At 40.6% G+C, this 21,760-nt stretch overlaps 1 protein-coding gene across 1 annotated transcript in view; it reads left to right on the top strand.

The window, feature by feature from the left end:
* Positions 1–21,760, top strand: part of RPS6KA2 (ribosomal protein S6 kinase A2) — a 155,323-nt gene that overhangs the window by 65,121 nt on the left and 68,442 nt on the right. Inside the window, exon 3 of the mRNA XM_005416274.2 lies at positions 1,553–1,634. Coding sequence (XP_005416331.1) covers positions 1,553–1,634 — 82 coding nt within the window. The remainder of the gene's footprint in view (positions 1–1,552; positions 1,635–21,760) is intronic.

The raw sequence follows: 21,760 nt of genomic DNA, 5'->3' as shown, positions 1-21,760 counted from the left end.
TTCTCCCTACAGTTGTGAGCACTGGAGGTGTTTGTGTGTTCATCAGGAGCTGGGAGCGAGCAGCGTGTGCCCAGGCTGGGCTGGTCAGGGCAGCTGGGCTGAGGAGCTGTGCATATCTGCTGTGCACAGGAAACACCTTGACAAGGAGAGGCTCACCAAAACCCTATCAGATCATGTGGTAGAAGTGTTGCAGCTCTGGTGCTGTCAGATGTCAGAGTCCTGATGAAGTTGTTCAGAGAGAATTGAGAATTTACCTTCTTTTCTTTTTTTTTTCTTTTTTTTTCTTTTTTTTTTCCTTCCCAGCTTCTGTACCTAGTTGATAACAGTTGCTCTCCCTTCCCACAGACCTTTACTCAAATGGGTTTGAGAAAATCTAATCTGTTTACAGATTGAAGTTTTTTAGGAGGAAGAGTTTTTCAACATGCAAAACTTGTGCTAGAAACATACTCCTTCCTTATTTTTTGGCTTTTTATATTTTGGGTGGAGACAGTTAACAAAGCTTCATGGTTCCTGGATAGTCAATTAAAAAATAATTGGAATTTTTAATCCAAATAGACATTTATTAGTTAGATAATTTCAGCTAGCCTCTGTTAATTTGTATATTAATGAGTATATGGGGTATGGAGTATGTATGTGGGACTATGTTTTCATTTCTGCATTTGGCTTTACTTCAGCTTCTGTCCAGTAACACAAGTGCTGAAATTTAAAAAAAAAAAAGAGACACTGTTGCCTGACTTCTGAAGATCTGAGAATTTCTAAGGTCACACTTCTGACCTCAGCAGACAGAGTGTGTCCTGAGAAGCAGCTAAAAGAGTTTTTTATTTTATTTCCAATTATTTTATTTTCCAATCATTAAAAAGTCTTATAAAGACCAAACTGAACCATTGATCCTATTGTTCACTACCCCTTCAGTGCTCAGATGCACTGAGGAGGAGATAAGAAATATTTGTCTGTAGCACAATAAAAAGAGTACAAGTTTAACTACAAATTGTAATTTATTTTAATTAAAATTTTACACTGTCAGAGGACAAAGCATAGGAGACTGAAACAGGAAGAACTGTCTTATTTTGTAATAACAACAGATTTTCAGCTGTATGAACTTTCTTCTTCATCTGCATCTTAGGCAAATTGTTATTCATGACTTAGGTCATGAATGGCACCAAATTGATTTTTTTCTTAAATTTAATTGATGGCAACAATTTTAAGACACTGCACATTCCTAGACACAAGCGAAACTTTTTTTCATGTAAAACTGGTCAGAATATGAAGAGATATGTGCTCACTGATTCTAACTTTTCACCCATCTTTAACTGAACACATGAGGTCAGTTAATAATTTTGAAAATGGCTTTTTTGTGAGGTGGTAAAGCCTTAAAAACTGAAAATTTCCAAAGCTAGCTCAAACAATTGCAGGTGAAATAGATATGAAATGCTTTCAGCTAGTAATTTTTATTAGATTTCCTGAACCATAGTATTTATTCTCCTGTCAAATGCAGTAAGTCTTGTAAGTAGAAATTCAGTACTCATCTATACAAAGCATTTGCTTTTTACAGGTATTTCTTGTCAGGAAGATAAAAGGATCTGATGCAGGCCAGCTTTATGCCATGAAGGTACTTAAGAAGGCAACACTAAAAGGTAAGAATTGGGACAGTGGCTGCAATCTCTGTTTCTGTGCTATGTAGTAATTTATTTTTCTTGCTATTTTCTACATTGTTGCTGCCTTGCAGTATATAAATGGATAAATATGTCTGCCATCCTCCAAAATTCTGTCTCACTGTAGGTGAATATTCAAAAAAGAACTTAAAAATATGTTACCTATACAGTGTGAGAGGAGGAAAATGGAGGTTTGGAGCTTCCCAGCTGCATGCTTGCTTTATTTTCTTGGTGTTATTTTTAGGACTTCTATTTGGTATATATTCATTTGTATTTAAGTGTCACTATCTTTCTGTTGCTGAAGTAAATAAAGATATTGCTAAAGTAAAACCTGGCTCCTACTGGGCAGAATGGCCTTCCCAGCTGGTGCTTCTCTCTATGTGCCTGAAAAACCATGGGAACAGGTTCCCAAGTGTGAGGAGGCATTCTGAGACCATTTAGATCGTGCTGTTTCTTAGCTCATGGGCTGTAGGAGGCCAGGGCCAAATCACTCGTGTTTAAAGCTGGTTCTTCTCTTCTGGGGCCACTCCCTGCTACAGACAAAAAAAGAAATTGGTAGTCAAGCCCAGGACTGAAAAGCAAAGAGTAAGTTCAGTCTCAGCTGAAGTCCTTACTGGTTGTTCCTGCACAGACTGAGGAGGATGCAGTCATCTTTTTGTTTCCCTGACCTAGCACTGTTCTGATCTTTCCCTCAAAAGCCTGACACTTCTTGCAGGTAAAGAGGAGAGCATTCATTTTGTCTGGAGCAGATATTTTGCTTTGTCTTGGTGAGTGTGGTTTTGCGCAATGCAGTGTAGCGTCTAAATTTCTGTCTTAATCCAAAGAATAATCATTGTGTGACCAGATGGTTCCGATCACTTAAAAATCCAGATTTCTTTAGCATGCCTTGCTTTGGGGAACTAAAATACAGGTAAAGCCAGCAGTTAAGCAAGCTAGAGCTACTGCAGGTGGTGTCAGGCAGAGCCAGCCCCTTTTCTGAGTACTGGTTTAAAATGGGGAATGGGCACACCAGCCCTTTAGACAGTCCTTTCCTCTCAGAAAGCCTTTTCAGGGAAACACCAGTTTGAAGCAATGCTGGCGTGCTTATCTTGTTGTTTGGAATCCAGAGGGGAATGTTTATTCCAGCAGAACAGTCCAGGGTAAATAAACAAACAGTGCTGGACACAAGACATGCAAAGGAGTAGGTCAGGCCTGTGTACATCATGTGTATGGCAGAGTGATTCTCTGACTTCTCCACCAAGAACAGGACCCTGAAATGCCCAAACTCAGCTGAACTCACCTGTCAAGAGTCTTCCCCACTGGGGAATGTCATCTTCTGATGGTGTCTGAGCAAGGTCTGTGTAACCCCTCAGACATCAGGATGTACCAGAAACTTATTCCTGTTTCTTTTGACAATACAGTTTTTTTTACCAAAAGGGAAAACTGTGTATTCACTCTTTTTCTGTATAACTCTAAGGAGTGTTTAGCAGGAAGAGCTTTGGCACCGGGGACGGGGTTTTTTTGCATCCCCAAACACTTTATTGTTACTTAATATTTGATGGTGAAATATGTAACATTAGATTCCACTGTAAAAGAAAAGACCTTTATTGTGGCAGTATTTCAGGAAATGCCAAAATTTAGGTTTTAAAGTACCCAGTGTGTTCCATCAAGTTTCTTTTCTGTCAAGAACAAGAACAAGAACCTCTTTGCAGTTCTGTGGTTCTTTATAGCACAGAAAGGCTATTTATTGTCTTCTCAAGTATGGATCACAAGATCCAAAAATTGAGGCTACTTTGTGATTTTGGTGGATTGCATTTCTCTCCCATTCAGACTACTTACCCCTCTGACTGTTAGCTCTGGATTTTCCATTAATCTCAAGATAACCAGCACAGGGCTAGGAACTAATTACTCCACACCAATTTCTACAAATAAGTTAAAACTGACAACTGTTTAACTCAAAGTGCAAAAATAAAGACAGAACCCCATTGGCAACCGGGTGAGTGAAATGAGCAACAATGAGGATTGCTGTCAGTAAGCTTCCATGTAAACTTTTAGCACAGAGATAATATTTCTGACAGCTTAATTTCATCTTTTAAGTGAGAGTGCTGTGTTATTGCTGACTACCTACACTCAAAAAGGCTGGAAGTCACTCCAATTTGAAGTATTTATTACCCTGTCTAGCAGTGGGAGCAAAGCTACAGGTGTGTTAGCACTGCATTCAGCATTTGCTGGCACAAGGCATACTGCCAGGCAAATTTCTGAATGATTTTGTTTCCTGATTTCTGAATGATTTTGCAATCTGCACAAGTACCACATGGAGCAGGAAATTCAGAGCTCTCCAAGCTAATTCCATTGGCAATGGCCAGACAGCCCTAAATGTTACAGCAGTTATTTTCTATCGTGAAACAAATTTGCAAAGCATGTAAACGGAGGAGTCGGAAAGAAAATAAAGAGGATGGGATAGCAAAGTTGATTTCTTTCCTGGATTAGTCTGAAGAAATAAAACCTGGATAAGTAAGAGACTTTCAGGAGTGATGGTACTTGCTCTGAAGAACAACCATAGTATGTCCTGTTGGGGGATTTCCTGCCCCAGGAGCCTGACTGTGGCCATGGCTGGCTGGTAATGTTTAGGAAGAAGCAGAAGTGCAAAATGTGCAAAGTGGTGCTTTCTCCAGTGAGCCTGTTGCCTCCTACCCCTTTCCAGGGTAGTTGCCCCTTGTTAGCATGAGCCCAACTTCAGCAACAGCAAAGGTTAGTATAAGAAGGGCACAGCAAGCAGCAGCAGAATTCTTCAAGCGTTTACAGTTCAAAAATGGCTTTTTATACAAAAGAGACTTTGTAGATCAATCACATGTGTAGATTTGAGCTTGAAAAAGATCTGGTAATCAGCAGGACCACTCCTGCTGTGAAGGGAAAATTAGGCTCCAGAATATTACAGTTTAGATTGTAAAAGTTTGCAGAGGCACATGCTGTACACATGAATATTTGTGAAAATTAAATTATTCTAAAATTAATGAAGGTTTATTTTAAACATAGGATATATCTGAATAAGCACCTGTAACAGCATGGATCCTTGAAAGAAAAAAAGGCACTGTTACTTTTTGTTGTAAATGAGAGCATCACACAATTTCCTTTCCTTTCTCCCTCATTTCCATTTTCAGGAGCTTGTGGATATCTGATTTTAAAGCAGAAAGCTTTCTGAAGAAACTAGATAAGCGTTTCATTCTAATTATTATCTTTAGGAAAAGCTTGTTCAAAATGTTTGAGGATGTTATGTGTGTTAGGTGCCAGATATGGAATACATCAGATTTAGGGCTGCATGTATGTGTAACTCTAACTTGTCTCTCTGTCAAATACTGTGTATTACATTACATTACCTTAATAGCTTCCTTTGCAAATATAAGCCCTTTTGGAGGCATCTAGGTGCTCAAGGATATTTAGGCATTTAAATACCTTCCAGGAGTGAGACTTTTGCCCTTCAGCATGTCATTAAATAGTAATCTTAAAATACCATATTAAAATGTTGCTTTCAAGTCTTTTTATGCTCTGCTTTTTCATTAAAATCAGAGTTTTAGATAAAAAGTTGACAGAAAATAAAGTTGATCTATATGTTTAAATGCTTATAGAGATGTATCTGTGAGTCTGTATTGCCCATCCTGAATATATTGTAAATCAGAGGGAACCAGAAATCAACCAGGGAGTGTTTATTCTGTGTATATGTGTGTCTGGTATTCACCAGCAAAGCTGGAACAGGGGGACAGGGCAAGCTGACTGTTCTGATTCATTCAGTATTTCTCTCAAGGTGTCTCAGGCTCCATCAGCTTTACTGAATGTGCTTCAGAATTCCATGAGCAAGAGTTGTTTAGATTGGTTACTGTGTAAGCCTCATCAAACACCCATGAAATGCCCATAAATCCCCAGCAGGTTGCTGTGCTGGAATGTGAGGGAGCTTGAAAATCAAAGACCCATTCCTCCAGTAGACATGCAATCTAAGAGAAAGTGGCTTGAAACCATAATTCACTGACATAATGCTCATGAACTTTATGAATATTGCAGTGGTGATGTAGGGAAGGTTATGTGATGGATCATGAGGATGCACTTTGCACCTGCCCATCTGGTCGGCAATGGGGTGTGTAAGTCTTGGCACTGGAAGCTGTTTGACCCTGAGAATGCAGTCTACCTTTTTGTGATTGTAGGGTTTAGAAATGATAATCTCTTTTGTCAAAACCTCTAAAGTGCTTTGCAGCTTATGATACCCTGAGTTTAAGCCAGCAGGCTTAGGGGGTTGCTGGTGTGTGGTGGTTATAGGTGCAGTGAGCTGTGAGAGCAGCTTTAGTGGCTCACAGGGAGCTTGAGTGTTCTCAGGGATATAGAATGGAAAATATCACTTATACCCAAAATCCAACAACTAACTTAGATGTTACCAGGGAAAGTGGGATTTCTGTCTGAACCACTGGTAAAATTGTAGTGGTGATTTCCCTGGTTGGACACCAACCAAAGTGGCTTCTTCAGTTTTCCTCTGGATGTGACTTAGTTTCCCTGAACAGATGTGGTGATCAGATATCAGATACAGAATCTAGTGGTTTCCCTCTGGTTTGAAAGAAAGAAAACATCAAGAAAATGAGAAACTGTAGACAATTTTACCCTATAAAGCAGGACTCAGAAAGAGTCTTCACCTCAGGTAGAACATGATCCGTTGTGCTTAGGTTTTCAAAGTTATTTGTTCTATTTTTTTACAGTCCTTCTGTTTGGTGAGAGGCCCTGGTACTTACCCAGGTTCACTATTTAAATTTTGGTTTATTATTTTTTCTTAAAGTATTCTGCTATATTTTTTATATCTTCTTGGGCCTCTTATTACCTGCTTCTGAAAAATTCATCAGGGAAGTCATGTCCACTGGACAGTTCAGACGCCACAGCAGAGATACCCTTGCCCTGAAGTTTGGAGGAAAGTTTAAGTGCACTGCATCCTTGCAGCTGCTGCTTATGCATGGGTTCTTTAGTCTGAGAATTGTAACCCTCCAAATGACAGGGCTCTGAGCTCAGAAAAACGTAAACACTGCTGGACCTGGAAGTGCCCTTAAAGATCCAGCTGAGACATAGACTCGCCCCTCTCCACAAATAGCCATACACTGATTTTTCAGTCTTAGAAAGAAATAGCAACTTCTGTGCGCACAAACACAAAAATATTTGATTTCTCTGAATATTTCCCAGCAGCTCTAAAATGTAAAGATCAGCCTAGTGAGTATGTATCTTTTTGTGTGGGCTAGGAGTCAAAGAGTGCTGTGGAACATGCCAACCTTCCTCACAGTTTAGGAGTAAATTGGATTTAGTAGCTGTCATCTGAAAGCAGAGCTTTCTTTCCTCTCTGGGAGTTTTGAAAATAAAACCAAGAAGTTCTTCAACAGCCAGTGCTTAGGGGTCACTTTTGGGCTGTGTTTTTACAGTGCCTTTGCAAATTTACTTGCAGACCACCTATTCCTTCCTCCCCTAAAAAGTCAGCTGGGCTAGGGGTTGCTTTCTGAAGGGAGGGCTCACTTAGGCTGATCCTAATGGGCTGTGGAGAAGAACCTGTATTTGTGTATTATAAGGAAAATTAACTGTGGTTAGGCAACTCATTATGTGTCAGTACATATTATAGCAAGTCCTAGCCTGAATATACAGCAGACTGGACAGGTCAAAAGCCACAAAAAGCATTGCTGGAAGTTTGTTTTCATAGCATTTGCTGAAGTGTTCATTGAGCTTCTATCTTCTGGGTTAGGTACTTAATACTCTTTAATGCTCTGTACAGTGTTTGGATTCAGATTTGGATGAGAAGGGAAAACTTTTGCCTATAAATATAAACTGAACACGCATCACTTAAAGATTTTATTATCTGTTTTATTCAAACCATGTGGGAGTTTGCATTGTATGAAGTTCTGATTAAATTATAGTGTCTTCACAATGCCAAGTGCATTGTGAAGATCCTTTTCGGAGGCAAAAAAATTCCCACTGCTATGACATTAAAGAAATTAACACTGGATGTTAAAAATGCTCTCTATTTTGTAGGAAGGGAACATTTTGGCTCATTTGTTTTTACAAATAAACCTGTTGTTACTTTTGGGGTTTTCCAAAGAAAATTGAACTTTCTCCTTGTGAAAATACTGGCTCTTGAGTTCTGTATAGAATCCAGAGAAGGGCAGCAAAGCTGGTGAGGGGTCTGAAGCAGAAGTCCTAGGAGAAGCTTCTGAAGGAGCTGGGAATGTTTAGCCTGGAGAAAAGGAAGTCCAGGGGTGAACTTATCACTCTCTACAACCACTTTAAAGGTAGTGAGGGGTTGGCCTCTTCTTCCTGGCAGCTACTGATAGGATGAGAGGACATGGTCTTAATCTGCACTTGGGAAGGTTTAGGTTGGACATTAGGAAGCATTTCTTCACAGGAAAATGCTGGATGTGGCACTGAATGCCATGGTCTAATTGACAAAGGGGTGTTCAGTCATAGGCTGGACTCTGTGATCCCAGAGGTCTTTTCCAACCTACTTGGTTCTGTGATTCTTTTAAAACTGTTGCTCACATTGCTGAATAGCAGGTTCTTCCTGTTGTCTGAAGCCGGGCAGAATTATTAAGTCTTTGCCTAAATATTGGTAAAAAATTAAAATCAAACTCCCCTTCTCCCTGTCAATCAAACAGACTGATTCATATAGGAGCACACACTTCCGTGCTTGTGATTTCTGCTGTAGGTAGATGCAGCAATATTGCCCAGTCCTTTCCTGTTCACACTTCTCTTCCAGTGTAACTCTGCTGTTACAATAATATCAAATTATAGCTCCATGCACAGTTGTGTGTTCACTTGGAAAGCAGCTTCATCCGCTTGGTATGCTGCTGCCTGAAACAGCTTTGTTTTATTCTCCCCAAAGTGCACACAGGACAGGAGTCAGAAGCAAACTCCTGCTTTCTTCATGAGCAGTTCAGCAGCAGAAAGTGTGGTGTGGTGGGTGTCCTAGCATCCAACAGCATTGGTGCTTGGGTTTGAGCTTTTGAAGGAATTGTTCCAGTCATCTCCCTTTGCTGTGCCGTGGTTTGCCAAGCACAGCAGTTTGGGAGCACACAGACAGAATTCCCTCCAGATGAAACTCACCCAGGAGCCCCGCCAGTGCCCTCCTGCCTCTCCTGGCCATTGAGGTCATGGCCCCAAAGTGCCACAGAAAGGGTGGGGCAACCTCAGGTCCCACCACACACTGTTTTCCCTAGATTGGAATCACACTGCTTATTAGTGCACCCAGAGGTTTAAGTCAAAGTTTCAGACTTTGCTGTCAAGACATTGAGTGCAGCCGTGTTTGTGTTTTTCACAAGGTATAGCACAGAGCTGTCTTAAATTTTTCCATCTTTTTGCTAGGTTAAGGTGCCCATGCCCTTAACTTCTAATCCTTGAGCAGTTCCATGCCTTAGCAGTATCTGAGGGTTGCATTATTCAGGTTTTCCTGTGAAGATCCTCTAGAGAGGACAAAGGCGATTCAAGTCCAAAGTCGGAGGAAGAAAGCACTGAAAAAACCTGCTGATTTCTCTGGCAGAAAATATATGTTCTTTACCTGTGATCACATTATATAAGATTGTTCTAAATGTTTGTTGAGTCACTCTTCTGTCAGTGAAGTACAGAAAGAATGACATTTTTAAATATAAGAACCCGCAACCGCTCATGCAGGTTGCATTTGAATTTGCTCCCTGGCTATTTCGGACAGTAAAGGAATGGTTTTTTGGGTTTTTTTTCAGGAATGAGTAGTTCATCACACTTATGGCTTTTCTGATGGTAGAAAGCAGTTTTTCAAATCATCTTATAATTTTCAGTCAATTTGCCATCTGCCTCTTTCAAGTTTGAATTGATCTATGTACTTGCCATGGTGAATAAGCAGCAGTGGAGACACTTGAAACTGCAGCTCTGGTAGGTACCACTGTTAAAAGGTTTTCAGACCCAAATTCATTCTTCAAACTCTCCACCACAGACTTGATCAAGAGTTTCACTCTGGCTTGTCTTCCATTGGATTACTCTTTTTATTGTATTCATTGCATTGTATATCTAATGACAGATATTTGCAGTTACTCCCAAATTAGTTATTGTTTTCCAGAAAAGATCACAATTGATTTTTTTTATTGTCGAGTAGCAAATTACTGTTAATTGCTTTTGCTGTGGATTCAGGAATGGAGAGACTACACAGGCAGTTGCTCTGAAGCCACAAGTGAAATGTTTGTCTTGTTTGAAAATGAGATGCAATTCCATTTTATCTGTAGAAAAAATCCTTTTACCAGGAAAGGAGTGGGAGGTGCAATGGCCTTTGTGAGCCCTCACAACCCTCGTCAATACTAGCTGGAAAGCAGAGAGAGGAGAGAAACACTCAGCTTAGTTTAATTGGAACAAATCTATGAAGACTGACATGAAGCTTCAGCTAAAAGAATGAGCCTGTCACTGCTGGCCATGTACAGTGTTCTGCCTGAGCCAAGAACCTGGGAATGAGGACTAGATGACCTTCAGGACAATCACAGAGGCTCAGTGGTTCTGCTTTGGAAGCAGGCCTCATGTCCTTGCCTGGATCTGTGCCAGGTGACCCCACTGGTGTGGTACTCTGGGAGGGTACCCTGTGCCTCGCACGGCTACTGAGGCATCATCTGCAAGGCACCTGAAGAAGTCCCATGGCCCACCCCTGACCCAGGGTGATGCTTTTGTGTCATTCCTCACAAATGTTTGCCTAACTCATTCTTAGACTGTCTCTAGCACTATATTATTACAAAATGCTTCCTAGCACATCTGTCCAATGTCTGCCTTGCCACAGCTGAAGCTGTTAATTCATCTCCTCTCTCTCAAGAACAGTTTCCTCTGCAGTTTTCTTCTGCATCTTGAAGTTTGCTATGTTCAGCTTCCATCTTCTGTAGGCTGAGAATTTTTAATGTTCCTTTCCTTTCTTAGTGTTCGTTTTTCCTAGATGCTCATCTTAGAAGATTTAGTTATATACTAGGTAAGTCGGGGTGACATTATCTTCTCTGGCTGCATGTCCTACCTTTCAGGTCCTCTGTGAGTGCTTTGTTATTTCAGAGGTGAGGTGCTCCTGCTCTACCACAAAGATTATTGAAAATTCAGGGGGTGTAATTAAACTGGTAGAAATGTCTTGCTGCCAGGACAGCAGAGTGGTCAGATTGTCGAGATATTTGTTCCTCTGGGGAGTCCTATTCAGAGAAAGTTCCTAGAAGAAGCCCTTGGGTGGATGGATTTGTAAAATGGTGTGATTCTTGGGGTGTCCTGTGCAAGGCCAGGAGTTGGTCTCGATGATCCTGATGGGTTCCTTCTGACTCAGCATATTCCATGTGTCCATGGTGCTGTGAGGATTTCTGTAGCATGGTTGCCTGCAACTGTCAACCTCCACACTCCTTCTGCCGTGTGTTTAGTTTAAGAATTAAGCATATTATCAGTGGACAGAGTGTTCCCAGGCCAGCTGGGCTTTACCAGTGACAACAAAACACTGGTCACTGTTTTACCTTCCTTGCTGCCCTTTTTCTTCTGCGTTTCTAGCTGGTGTTCTGTAAGCCAAATGGAAATCCTGTGAAAGTCTACTTTTCTGGTTTTCTTTTGTCTTGTCTTGAGGCTTGAAATTTTTTGCATCTTATTTGTCTTGCACTGTCTTAAAGGAGCTTTGTAAGCTTTGTGCTTGCTTGCAATGCTTCTAATTTTAAGAGACCCACTGCCAAAAGAGAGAAGCTATTGCTGGCAACCCATCATGTCAGCTGTGCAGCACGTGCATGAACCTCTGGAAGTCTTTTAATCCTGCCTGATGTCCAAGAGCTTGCTGTTGGTACCACAAGGCTGTAAATTACAGGAAGAGAAAAATTGCTCTTTTGGCAAATACAGACTCAGATGTCCTTAGTCTTCATCTCCTTTGAATTATGTCACGTAGTCTGTTCTTTCATGGCAGGCTCTGTCTAGCATGGGAGCTAGTACCTCAGTTTAGGAATTACAAGACTTTGGCTGTGCTCACATTTCTGCTGCCAGCCTGCTTCATGAACACCACCCAGCTACCCTTACTGCTGCTCCTCTGCTCCATCTTCATATCTGTAATGCTAACTCAATTATGCCAGCCTGCTCTTCACAGTGCTCACTGCTCTTTGGAGGAGCAATACTTGGATATTAATGGATATGTTATTAACACCCCTCCTCACTGAAGTGCAGTCTGTTGCATTATGGAATTTAATGGCTAAAGATTCCAAACAAAGAAAGTGTTAGGAAATGTGTCTTGTGTGTAATGCATTGATTATTTGGAATAATCAGAACTATGAATCAGCTCTGCTTTTGAATAAATTTACAGCTGTAGCAGAAAGCTAAACTGAAAATACAATAGCTAAATATCCCTGGGATTTTTAACCTCCCTGATGGACTCTGCAAGTCTTTGGCTGCGGTACAAATCCATTATCTATATGACAAGCATTTGTTTGTTCTCTTCATTGAATAAGTTGCGCCATTTGTAACAGCCAGGAGAATTGCTATTTAACCAAGTTCAGCTGCCTGCAACTGCAGTGCATTTGTAGTTGGTTGGAAACCAAATTTGTAAGCGTCATCTGGGAGTTGCATCCCACTGCTTTTATTGGTTCCCATAACACAGCAGAAAAACCTTATTTCCTTTCAAGCATGAGGGCAGATTAATAGTGAGGTCAACGCTGTCACTTGATGCCATTTTAAGACAGAGTGACAGCAGAGGAGGGGTCAGTTGCACTGGTGATGGTTTTCCTCACAGGGCTGCTGTTGGATCACTTGTAAACCGAACAGCTGGGCAGGCATTCTATTCACAACTGCTCCTGGAGGTGTGCTAGCACTTTGCTGGCTCTCCATGAAAGTTAGATGGCACAATGTGGGAGACTACCAGCTGGGATTTGTTTCTACAGAAGCACAATTATTCTCTGTTTTCACATTCTCCATGTAGGTCACACATGTCAGTGTCAGCTTCCATGTGGCTGTGGCGTTTGCTCCAAGATGAAGGTTTTGATGGTTGAGGAGAGACCAGCAATCAGCATCAATGACAGCCTCTTCTTTCTGTTTTCTCTACAGCATTTTCTGTCTGCATGTGATAGTAATTGACACACTCAAAAGGTTTCATGGCACATTAATTTAACTGACATTTTCTCAGCAGCAGTAGATTAATTTTGTAAATTCAGGCAAAGCCTGAGTTGTTCAGACGATTGTAGTGTGTCCCTGGTCATCTTTCAGATCTTTATATGGGCTATGACATAGTTGCCTTTGAGAGGGAATTGTCTTCATCAACATGGTAAATTCAGAATTGACTTTTCTGCTGAAAGAGAGCCTACATTTCCTCTTTTTCTGTTTCACATCTCCTTCTATTTATATTCCTTTCTTTCCTTTTATTTTGATAAATAAGTCTTCATCCTACATTTTGATATCCTTTAAATATTTATCTTCTATATAGATTTTGTCAATGCTTATCTGTTCAAATTTGGTTTCATTATGGATATAATAAGCTCTGCAATGTAAAATGTCAATGTCATACAGCTAGGTACTATCCTGTAAGTTGTAATAAGAAAGAAATATTTGCAAGTGTACATTTAGAAGTACTGTTTTGTAGTTTTGTTTTCACATGGCGTTCCCGGCACACAGCAAGCAACTTCCAAAGCAAAGTTTTGAGGAAGCCTGGAAGTTTGCAGTGTGTGTGTGAGGGGTATGGTTTGCTAGCAGTCACTGGAAGGACTGGTGGTCGTAGGGCTGGGTGGCCCCAGAGGGACTGCATTACCCCTCTGCCTTACCCACAGCTATCACCCATGGGGTAACAGCCTTATAGATCAAAGATTCTTGATAAGGTTCTCTGAGACCTCAGAATTAAAAGCACTGTGTGGAAACTAAACTGCTTGTGGTTATTCAGAAGGTTTTCAAGTTCATTTCCAGTACGAATTTTTGGTTTCTGATATTTTTGTCACTTTGGTGGAATGTTCTGATGTAATACTATGGGCATTAATCCTGCTATAAATGCTGTGTTTCAGACAGTCTTCCAAACAGTTGTGCATAATAATGAAATCTAGATTGTTCTGTTTTTTTAAGATGTCCTTTATTGAGGTGGAGTCACTGCAGCACAGTAGCACATAGTGAAAAGTGCAGTCTCATTCCCCTGCAGTCATGGCAGGCTGGTTTCTTACTAAATAGTTACTTAACTTTTCCTGTTCAGTTTTGTTTTAAAATGTGTCAGTAAGGAGGTTCCAGTCCCAAGCCATTGCTCTGCTCTGTAGGGGTTCATGCAGTTACAGTTTGCCCAATATAGCCTATATTTCCTCTTTTTCTGTTTCCCTTACCTCCTCCTATTTATATTAATTTTTCATTTTATTTTGATAAATAAGTATTTTTTGTCCATGTTTATATCCTTTAAATATTTATCTGCTCTCCTCCTGTCTCCCTGTAGTCATTGCTCAGTACTGTTTATGTTTAGCTTTTGGCAGTTTCTCAGTAACATAGGAGAAAAAACCCAAGATTTCCTTTTCTGTTAGGTATTCTTTCAGAGCTCAAGCAGCTACATATATTTTTAGAGCTGTATATAGGGCCTGAGATGTAGCTGGTGAGATCCTATTAATGTCAACAGTGGTTTTACTATTGACTGTTTTAGGGCCATGATTTCACCCAGAAACTCTCTGAACTTGGTCATATCTTCCACAACAATCCCTATGCAGTAGTGCAGTCCAGGCTGAAAACCAAGTCACAATTGTTTGAGGACTGTGTTTCTCTTGTCAGAGGAGAAAACAACAAATCAGCCTTTTTTGTTGTTGTTGTCTGTGTGACCAAGGCGTGCTGATTGCAAAGCTTTAATGAGTATGTTGATAACAGCAGAAGAGCAGGCTTTTTCTTATGCTCTAATTTAGGAAATGACCTTGCCTTGACTTCACACCCTGCTTGCTGGTGGGACTGGAGGCTTCTTCAGTGATAGACAGCCGTCTCACAGATGCTTTTTCATTTTTATGAGGCAAACATATCAGCAGAGCTATATTAAGTATGTCTGCATCACATCAGGTCCTGGGCAAAGCAGAGGTTTGTTTTGTCTGAATGTTAACATTAAATGGCACAATTTAACAGAACTATTTAAATTCTAAATTCCTGTCTGTTTGTGCGCAGGTAGCATGGAGGGCTGGGTTATGAGTAACCTGGTAAACCTCATCCTGTGTGGTTTACAAATAGAATCTGTCTCAGGGCTTCATATCTCCTAAATGAAGTGTGCCTTCAGTGTTGGATGATAAGCCATTATCCCAGCTTCCTCAGTGATGCCTTAAATATAGTAATTATTTGTTTTGGAAACCAAAATTTCTGCAATTCAGTAACTGAAACACTCATCCAAAAAATTTTCTTAGAACAAGTCAGATTGGACTGGCTCTGTGTTTACCACATCCAAGAAGCCTAATGGAAGGAGTGTTTAGAGTGAGAAGTCAGCATAGTGCAGTTGTGGTCTGGACAGCTTAGGGAGAATGTTAATATTTGCCTCCTGTCCTTTGACCAAATCCCTCCAAACCCTCCCTTCTGAGACAGGAACCTCTCACTGTCCAGCCACTGCCTCATGTTACCCCTATTAGAGCTAAGCTGGTAAACAATTGCAAAAACCTCACTTCAAAACTTTGCATGTTTACCCTAAACCTGGAAGACATAGGGAATCTGTTTTAAAACTTCCTGGTGGGTTTTTTTATTAACTGTCTTCTGAATTTATGTTACAACTGATAAAGAAGAGATGAGTTTCTGACAGAATGTCTATCCATAGGAACAGGACAGTTGAGGGAAATTTTACTTGACCAAATATCTGTATTAAGCATTTCAGCAGAATTCTTTGGTTTGATTGTATACGTTTTCAAACAATATTTTATAGCTGTACATTACAATTAGAGTTAAGAAAGAGGAGATAAAAAGATAAAATAAAACCCTTAACAAAGAGTACTTTGATGCAGCCAAAACAATTTTTCTCAATTTAATTTTGGCAAAACTTGCCAAATTTAGGCTTTCTGTTCCAGTTAGAGAACAAAAACAGACAGCAAAATCATCTTCGAAAATATTAAAAATTACAAGTTTTAAACAGGCCTACAGAAAACATTTACTGGGATTACTTCAGCCTATGACTAAAACTGCCCTGGTGGCAAATGACAGCATCCCAGTACATACATTCTACACAGAAAGGAGGTATCACATTTCCTCTCCTTCCAGGAATTCTCACTTAATATTTTATAAAAGATTATTGGTCTCATCCTTAAACATCTGAAGTGGACCAGGCAGGTGGTTTCATACCATGCCATTGAACAAAGTAGTAGGGGGTCATATAACAAAAGAGACGGAACTTGGGTGGGCTTTAAATCTCTCTCACACAGGGACACTTTGCCCTGAATTGGTGTGCCAAGAGTTTTTGGGGAGGTCCTGTGCCACCCTCACCCCCTTTCACCTCTGCCAGGCCTTGCAAGTGAATTAGTAGTTGTTCAAAGGTTCTGATGGAGAGGAAATGCCCCTTTCAATACAAATGGCTTTTTAGACCTGGTGGGACTGAATAAAGGGGACAATTTTTTTTCCTGTAGAAGGCTGGCGTAAGAAGGAATATCTTGGCATTTTCATCCCTGAGCCAGTGTTCCCTCCTCATACTTTTCAATCATAAAAGCTGTATTTTTGCCTTTGATGATTTGCTGCAGAAAGTATTTGTGGTGAATGCCAAAGCACAGACAGCTTTCACACTTCCAGACTAAGGTGATGCAGAGACTTTACTCAGCTCTCCCTGTAAAACCCACCAAACAGGTGTGTTTTCAGAGCAAAAAGCAGCAGGGCTTGATTAAACCATGCTGGGCTTCAAGCTTAAAAGGCAAGCAGCAGAACTCATTGCCCTGAGAGACCCTGCAGTTCCTGGACATCTGGATCATCTTCATCTCAAGATAAAAAACAACTTCTTCATTGCTTCTCTTGGCTTAGCAACTTCTCCATAGCAAAACACAAGGCATGCACTCATTTGATACTGGAATGTCCCATGGATAGGAAATACGAATCTTGGTGCTGCCTCTTCTTTGCAGCTGCATGTGAGTTAGCCAGCACTGCAGGGCAGGAGCTGCAAGGGACAAAGAGTCTCCCAGAAGATATGAGAGAAGTTCGATGGAAAAAAAAATTCATCCCTCTTTAGACTGTATTTAGGAGTAGGACTGAGGACTATATGTCCTGGTCATCTTGGTGTTACTGGTTTCTTGTATGCTGGAACTAAATCTGAAATACCTGTTTTGTCTGGGGATAAAAGGCCAACTGTCTCATACATGTTTTAAACAAATTTTCTTTATTGCAAAACTATGTGAAACCAGTTTCTTCCTTCGGCTCATCGTAATTTCCAGAGCTGCTGATAAATAGTGTTTACTGGGACATGTGAAGGCCAGCCTTCCTATTAATTTGTCATTTTGAAATTATGCCTATTCTTAGAGTATAGGTAATTATTGCCTGTCAGTAAGACTTAGCACTGAAATTATTATTTCCTGCAATAGTAGTAATAATAATACAAAATAGTTCTAAGTCCCACTTCATACAACTGAAGCAAATGAAGCATAGGAGCATGTTACACTTAAATTCAAGAAACAAATACTTTATTGATGATTTCACAGGATATCACATACACTAAGGTAAATAAATTTAAATCAAACATATGATTTCCATAAAAAGAAAAAAAGGTTCCTGGTGCAACTCTGCAGAGGTGTTGAAGATTTTCAGTTTTGCACAAGTTGTGAACAGATGTATTTCCAGCTGTAGGTTTTGGATCTTTAGAGGAAATTCCCTTGTAGCAGATGGCAGCTTTCTTTTCTCTTCATCAAGCTGCTTATTGAGTCTGGTTTTAATGAATTTAGTTAGAACTGGTTTATGCAGTTGTGAGGGGTGTAATTCTGACTTTACTGGTGATGTACATCACCACAGGATTTGACTTATTGGATACCATTTCACATCTGCTGCTCCCAGGCTCTGGTGAGAAACAGTTTCACCTGGGAGCTATGCATAAGCAAATCTGTGGATATTCAGTGGTCCACTTCTGATTAAAAAATACACAAATATTGAAGTTTCACCTCTGCATAAGGACATGAGATTTATGTGGTTGTCTGACTGTCAGTCAGTATTTCTCTAATGATGGGGTTGAGCCCAACAGCTAATTTCAGCCAAAAATCTAAGACACACTTAATCTCCTGCAGCATCTGTGGATTTTTTTTGGTCAAGAAGAAAGATCCAAGTTGGTGTCCCAGTGAGGAAACAGCAGGAGGTTGCAGCTGCCAGAGGCTCCATGGGATAGGAAGGAGGCAATGTGTGCTGTGCCCTCAGCTCACCAAGTCGCTCCTTGCTGGTCAAGGCTATGAGGAAAACATGACAAAGGCTCAGGTTGCTGCTCTGAGGATTTATTTTCAGCAGAGTTTGTATGTCCCAGAAGCCGTGTTTGCTCCTGACAAGTCCCATGTGATTTTTTTTTTTTTTCCTGTAGCATCAAACTTCATCAATCTGTTCTTTAATTCTCTGTTGGAAAATTGAGCAGAGGTACTTCAGAGGGATAGTGAGAGATTTAATTAACTTTTACAAACAGAGAGGATAATGAATAGGTGATAAAGACTAGAAATGGAAGTTCAATACTAAAGTGTAGTATTGATTTAGAGACATCTGTCATTCCGAATCTCAACAGCAGAGCATCAAAGCTACTTTAAAATACAACAAACAGAGGCAACTCTTTGATTTCTTTAAAGCCAAATGCGTTGTTTCATGTAAAAGGAGGAAAAAAAAAAAGGAGGAATGGAGGGGGGGAGAGAAAATGACCTCCCCCAGACTCTGGACTCCTAAAACACAGTCTGCATTCTTACTGATTTCTCAGTGCCCTTCTACAAAGGAGGGTCTCCTGCTCTGTAGATCTGTTTTTCTACCTTTGCTGCAGAAGCACAGGGCTGAGTGTAAAGCTGTGCTATAATGGCTCTTTCTCCAGCTCTAAAAGGTTCCATGTTTCGTGCCACAGAGGAACTTTTCTTCCAGAAAAATCACCTTCACAGAATGATACGCATTTCAAAAGAAAAGCACATGAAGTGCCTGGGTGACATTATTGGTATGCTTCTGCATCCAGTGTGTCAACAGGATGCTTTTCTGGTTTTTCTTTGTGTTGTAATAATGCTCCGCTGATGAAGGTGCAACATGAAAGGCTGCTCTTTGGAGGATTTCAGTTTAGTACTGGGTAGAACAAGAACACAGTAAAGCAAATAATATTTCCAAGCAGAAGCATTGAAGAGAGACTATGGTCACTTTTAGAAAGCTTCTATTTCTCCATATCTCCGGTAATTAGGCACCACATGTACTTTGTCTTGTGGACATAGGCAGTGTGGACTTGAATTTAGAATTTAGCTCTCTACTTTTGCCTACAACAGACAGTATTAAAAACATATTAAAATAACAGCAATAGAATTGAAAAGGATGTTGTAGAGAGTTTTATGTATATATTCTATTTGCATTATCTTTTTGGTGTTCCTGTGCTATGTGAAGAATTTGAAATTGAGTTGCAAGTTCCTAAGCCTAAGTCCTCTTTTGCTTTTGCTGCATTTGAGGCAAAGTGCTGAGGTTTAAAGAAGTGGGGAGGGTAATGGATGAAATTTAAGCCATCGTTTTGTTCACTGATTTATTTCTTCTGCTGCAATACTTTTTGATGCTGATTTAATTAACTTAGTTTGTAGCTCCCCTTATTCTTGCTTTATCAATTAATTAATTAATTCTTCACTCCTGGTTAAGCAGTGACATTTCTTACTGAAAGGTAGGGATGAGCAAATAATTTGTAACTAATAATCCTTTTTGCCAAACATCTCTGGGCAGATTGTGAAATTTTTTACCTTATTTGTGCATTTTCTGCATATATCTTCCTGCAGAAATAGCTTTCTGTAAGTGGCAGATGCTTTTGTCACACATGCAGGGGGATTTATCTCCCTGATATTTCAGGTCAGGGGATTCAGCAGCACTTTGGTTAAAATTGTCAAAAAGGACAAAAAACCATTGAGGAAAAAGTCACTAAGACAGCAGACCTATTATCTGACAACCCATTCCTAGTTAAAAAAAAAAATTAACTTTCAAACGGCAGTTCTAGCCTGGTGACATCAAGAAGACAGCTTCCAAAATTACTGGAGAGAGACTGACCTGCTCAGAGAGGCAACCAAATCACCAGGTGCTGTCCTGAGCCACCTCCAGAGGACTCTGGGGAGGGTCCAGGCTGCTGCACCTCAATGCAGTCAGCAGATATTCACACCGGCACTGTGCTGTTTGTCACATTTGCTTTGCAGCCCAGTGCCCGTGGCCAAGGCAGTCCAGTAAGATGTCTGTAATTTGCACTTTCTTGCTGGATCTTTCTCTACATAAGGTTTTAAAGAGGAAAATGGTATCTGCCGTGGGAGCACTAATTTGGAGCATCCATACCCTGGCAGGACCCGGCTGGCCCCGAGGGAATCAGAGTGGGGCACCAGGGGGGTCTCTCAGCCCAGGGAGCAGAGCAGAGCCCATCCCACTGCCCCACACCCTCACTAGTGCTCTTGCCACCAAATGGTACCTGAGGGGTCCTGGGCTGGCCCAGGCTGGCAGTGCCCAGGTGGGGACAGTCTGGGCTGCTGCTGAGCCTCCAGCTTCACAAGCCTCATTTCTGCTCCTGAAAAACAGGTTTGCAAAGGGAAATGTAGCCCCATAATGCAGCAGCTTCTGGTTCAGAGTGGTTACAGGGCCATGACTGGAAACTGAGATGTGTGTTGTGGTGATATCACCTCCTTTTTAAGTCTGGCGTGCCTCTTGTGTGCACGTGGGGAGAAGGGTGCTCTGTGTGGTTACAGATCCACACCCAGTAACCACCACAGCAGAAAGCAGGGCACGGGGCTTTGGCAAAGCCTGGGCTGCACAGCTGGGCCTTTGCCTGTGGAGAGCTTAAAATGATGGGTGGAGGAGGGTGTGCTGCTGCTCTGACAGCCTGCTCTCAGCTGTACGCTGCAAATGCAGGGAGGCACTTCCTTAGGCTACCCAAAGAAGCTTAATGGAAAATGTACTATGTAGAGTGTCCAGCAATGCTCAACTATCCAATACAAATTCTCACCTGGGATCATCCCTGATGGACAGCACAAGAAACAGTCTCTCTTCACATCGGTTAAGCATTTTGTGAGTGTAGGATGTGTGATTTTTACTTGTGGGATGAGATTACAATTCCGCAATTCCCTCTGTTTTGAATTTATCTACAAGGTAGCTTGAATGAGCTAGTAAAGCTTATGTCACTATTGGCGTAAGTAAAGCATCAAAATAGGAAGAAACCCAAGTATGTCACCTGTGCTATTTAAGGTTTTCAGATCAGCTATTTCTGAGCATCGATTTTTGAAGTAGAGCAATAGACAGGGGTTTTGTTATGTATGTTCCTTACTTGGGTGCTGAGACTACTCAGCTTTTGAGCAGCTCCACAACACATGCCTGCAATGACAGAGTCTGACAGATCTCAGGCTTTGCTACCTAAAATAGTTTTATAATATGTCTTGTAGATGCTTTCATCTGAAAAGCATATCGGCATTGTGAAGAGAACAAAGAAAATGTCAATATTTTTCAATAAAGTAGTGATTGACTGAAAAATGCAAATGCATCTTTAGGATCAAGATTTGGTAACGTGGGGACTTGAATCCTCCTCAGTGTCTGAATAGTCTGCTAAATGGCTTTGGTATGAAATCTTCAGCATTAGTTTTCTTTAGCTTGAACTCAGCTCACCTCTGAAATTATGATTTCCCTTACTCTCTATTCATCTCAACCACAAAAAGCATTTTTCTCTCTGCTATCGCCCGATAAAGTTATCTCTACACATAAAAATAATTAGTTACTGGTTTTATTTGGAATTTTTCTTTGTTACTGATTGTTTGGGTGGTGGTTTATTGGAAGTTTAGAATATTGTATATAGATCATTTGCAGAAAGTGCTATTCAGTGATACGTCATAAATGCTGCTAGCACTAGCAAAATACAATAACTTAATTTGAGCAAGATTAATCTGACTTGCGCTGGGACTGGTACATTCTGTTTCATCTTAAATGAAGTAAAGTAATTAATTTTGTGTAGTTTTCATTTTCACATTAACATTCTCTTCTGTGAAGTGTAATTGCCT

This window comes from Geospiza fortis, unplaced genomic scaffold (genome assembly GCF_000277835.1).
Source record: "Geospiza fortis unplaced genomic scaffold, GeoFor_1.0 scaffold41, whole genome shotgun sequence".
NCBI classification, from domain to species: domain Eukaryota; kingdom Metazoa; phylum Chordata; class Aves; order Passeriformes; family Thraupidae; genus Geospiza; species Geospiza fortis.
This window is presented reverse-complemented; position numbering and strand designations above follow the sequence as displayed.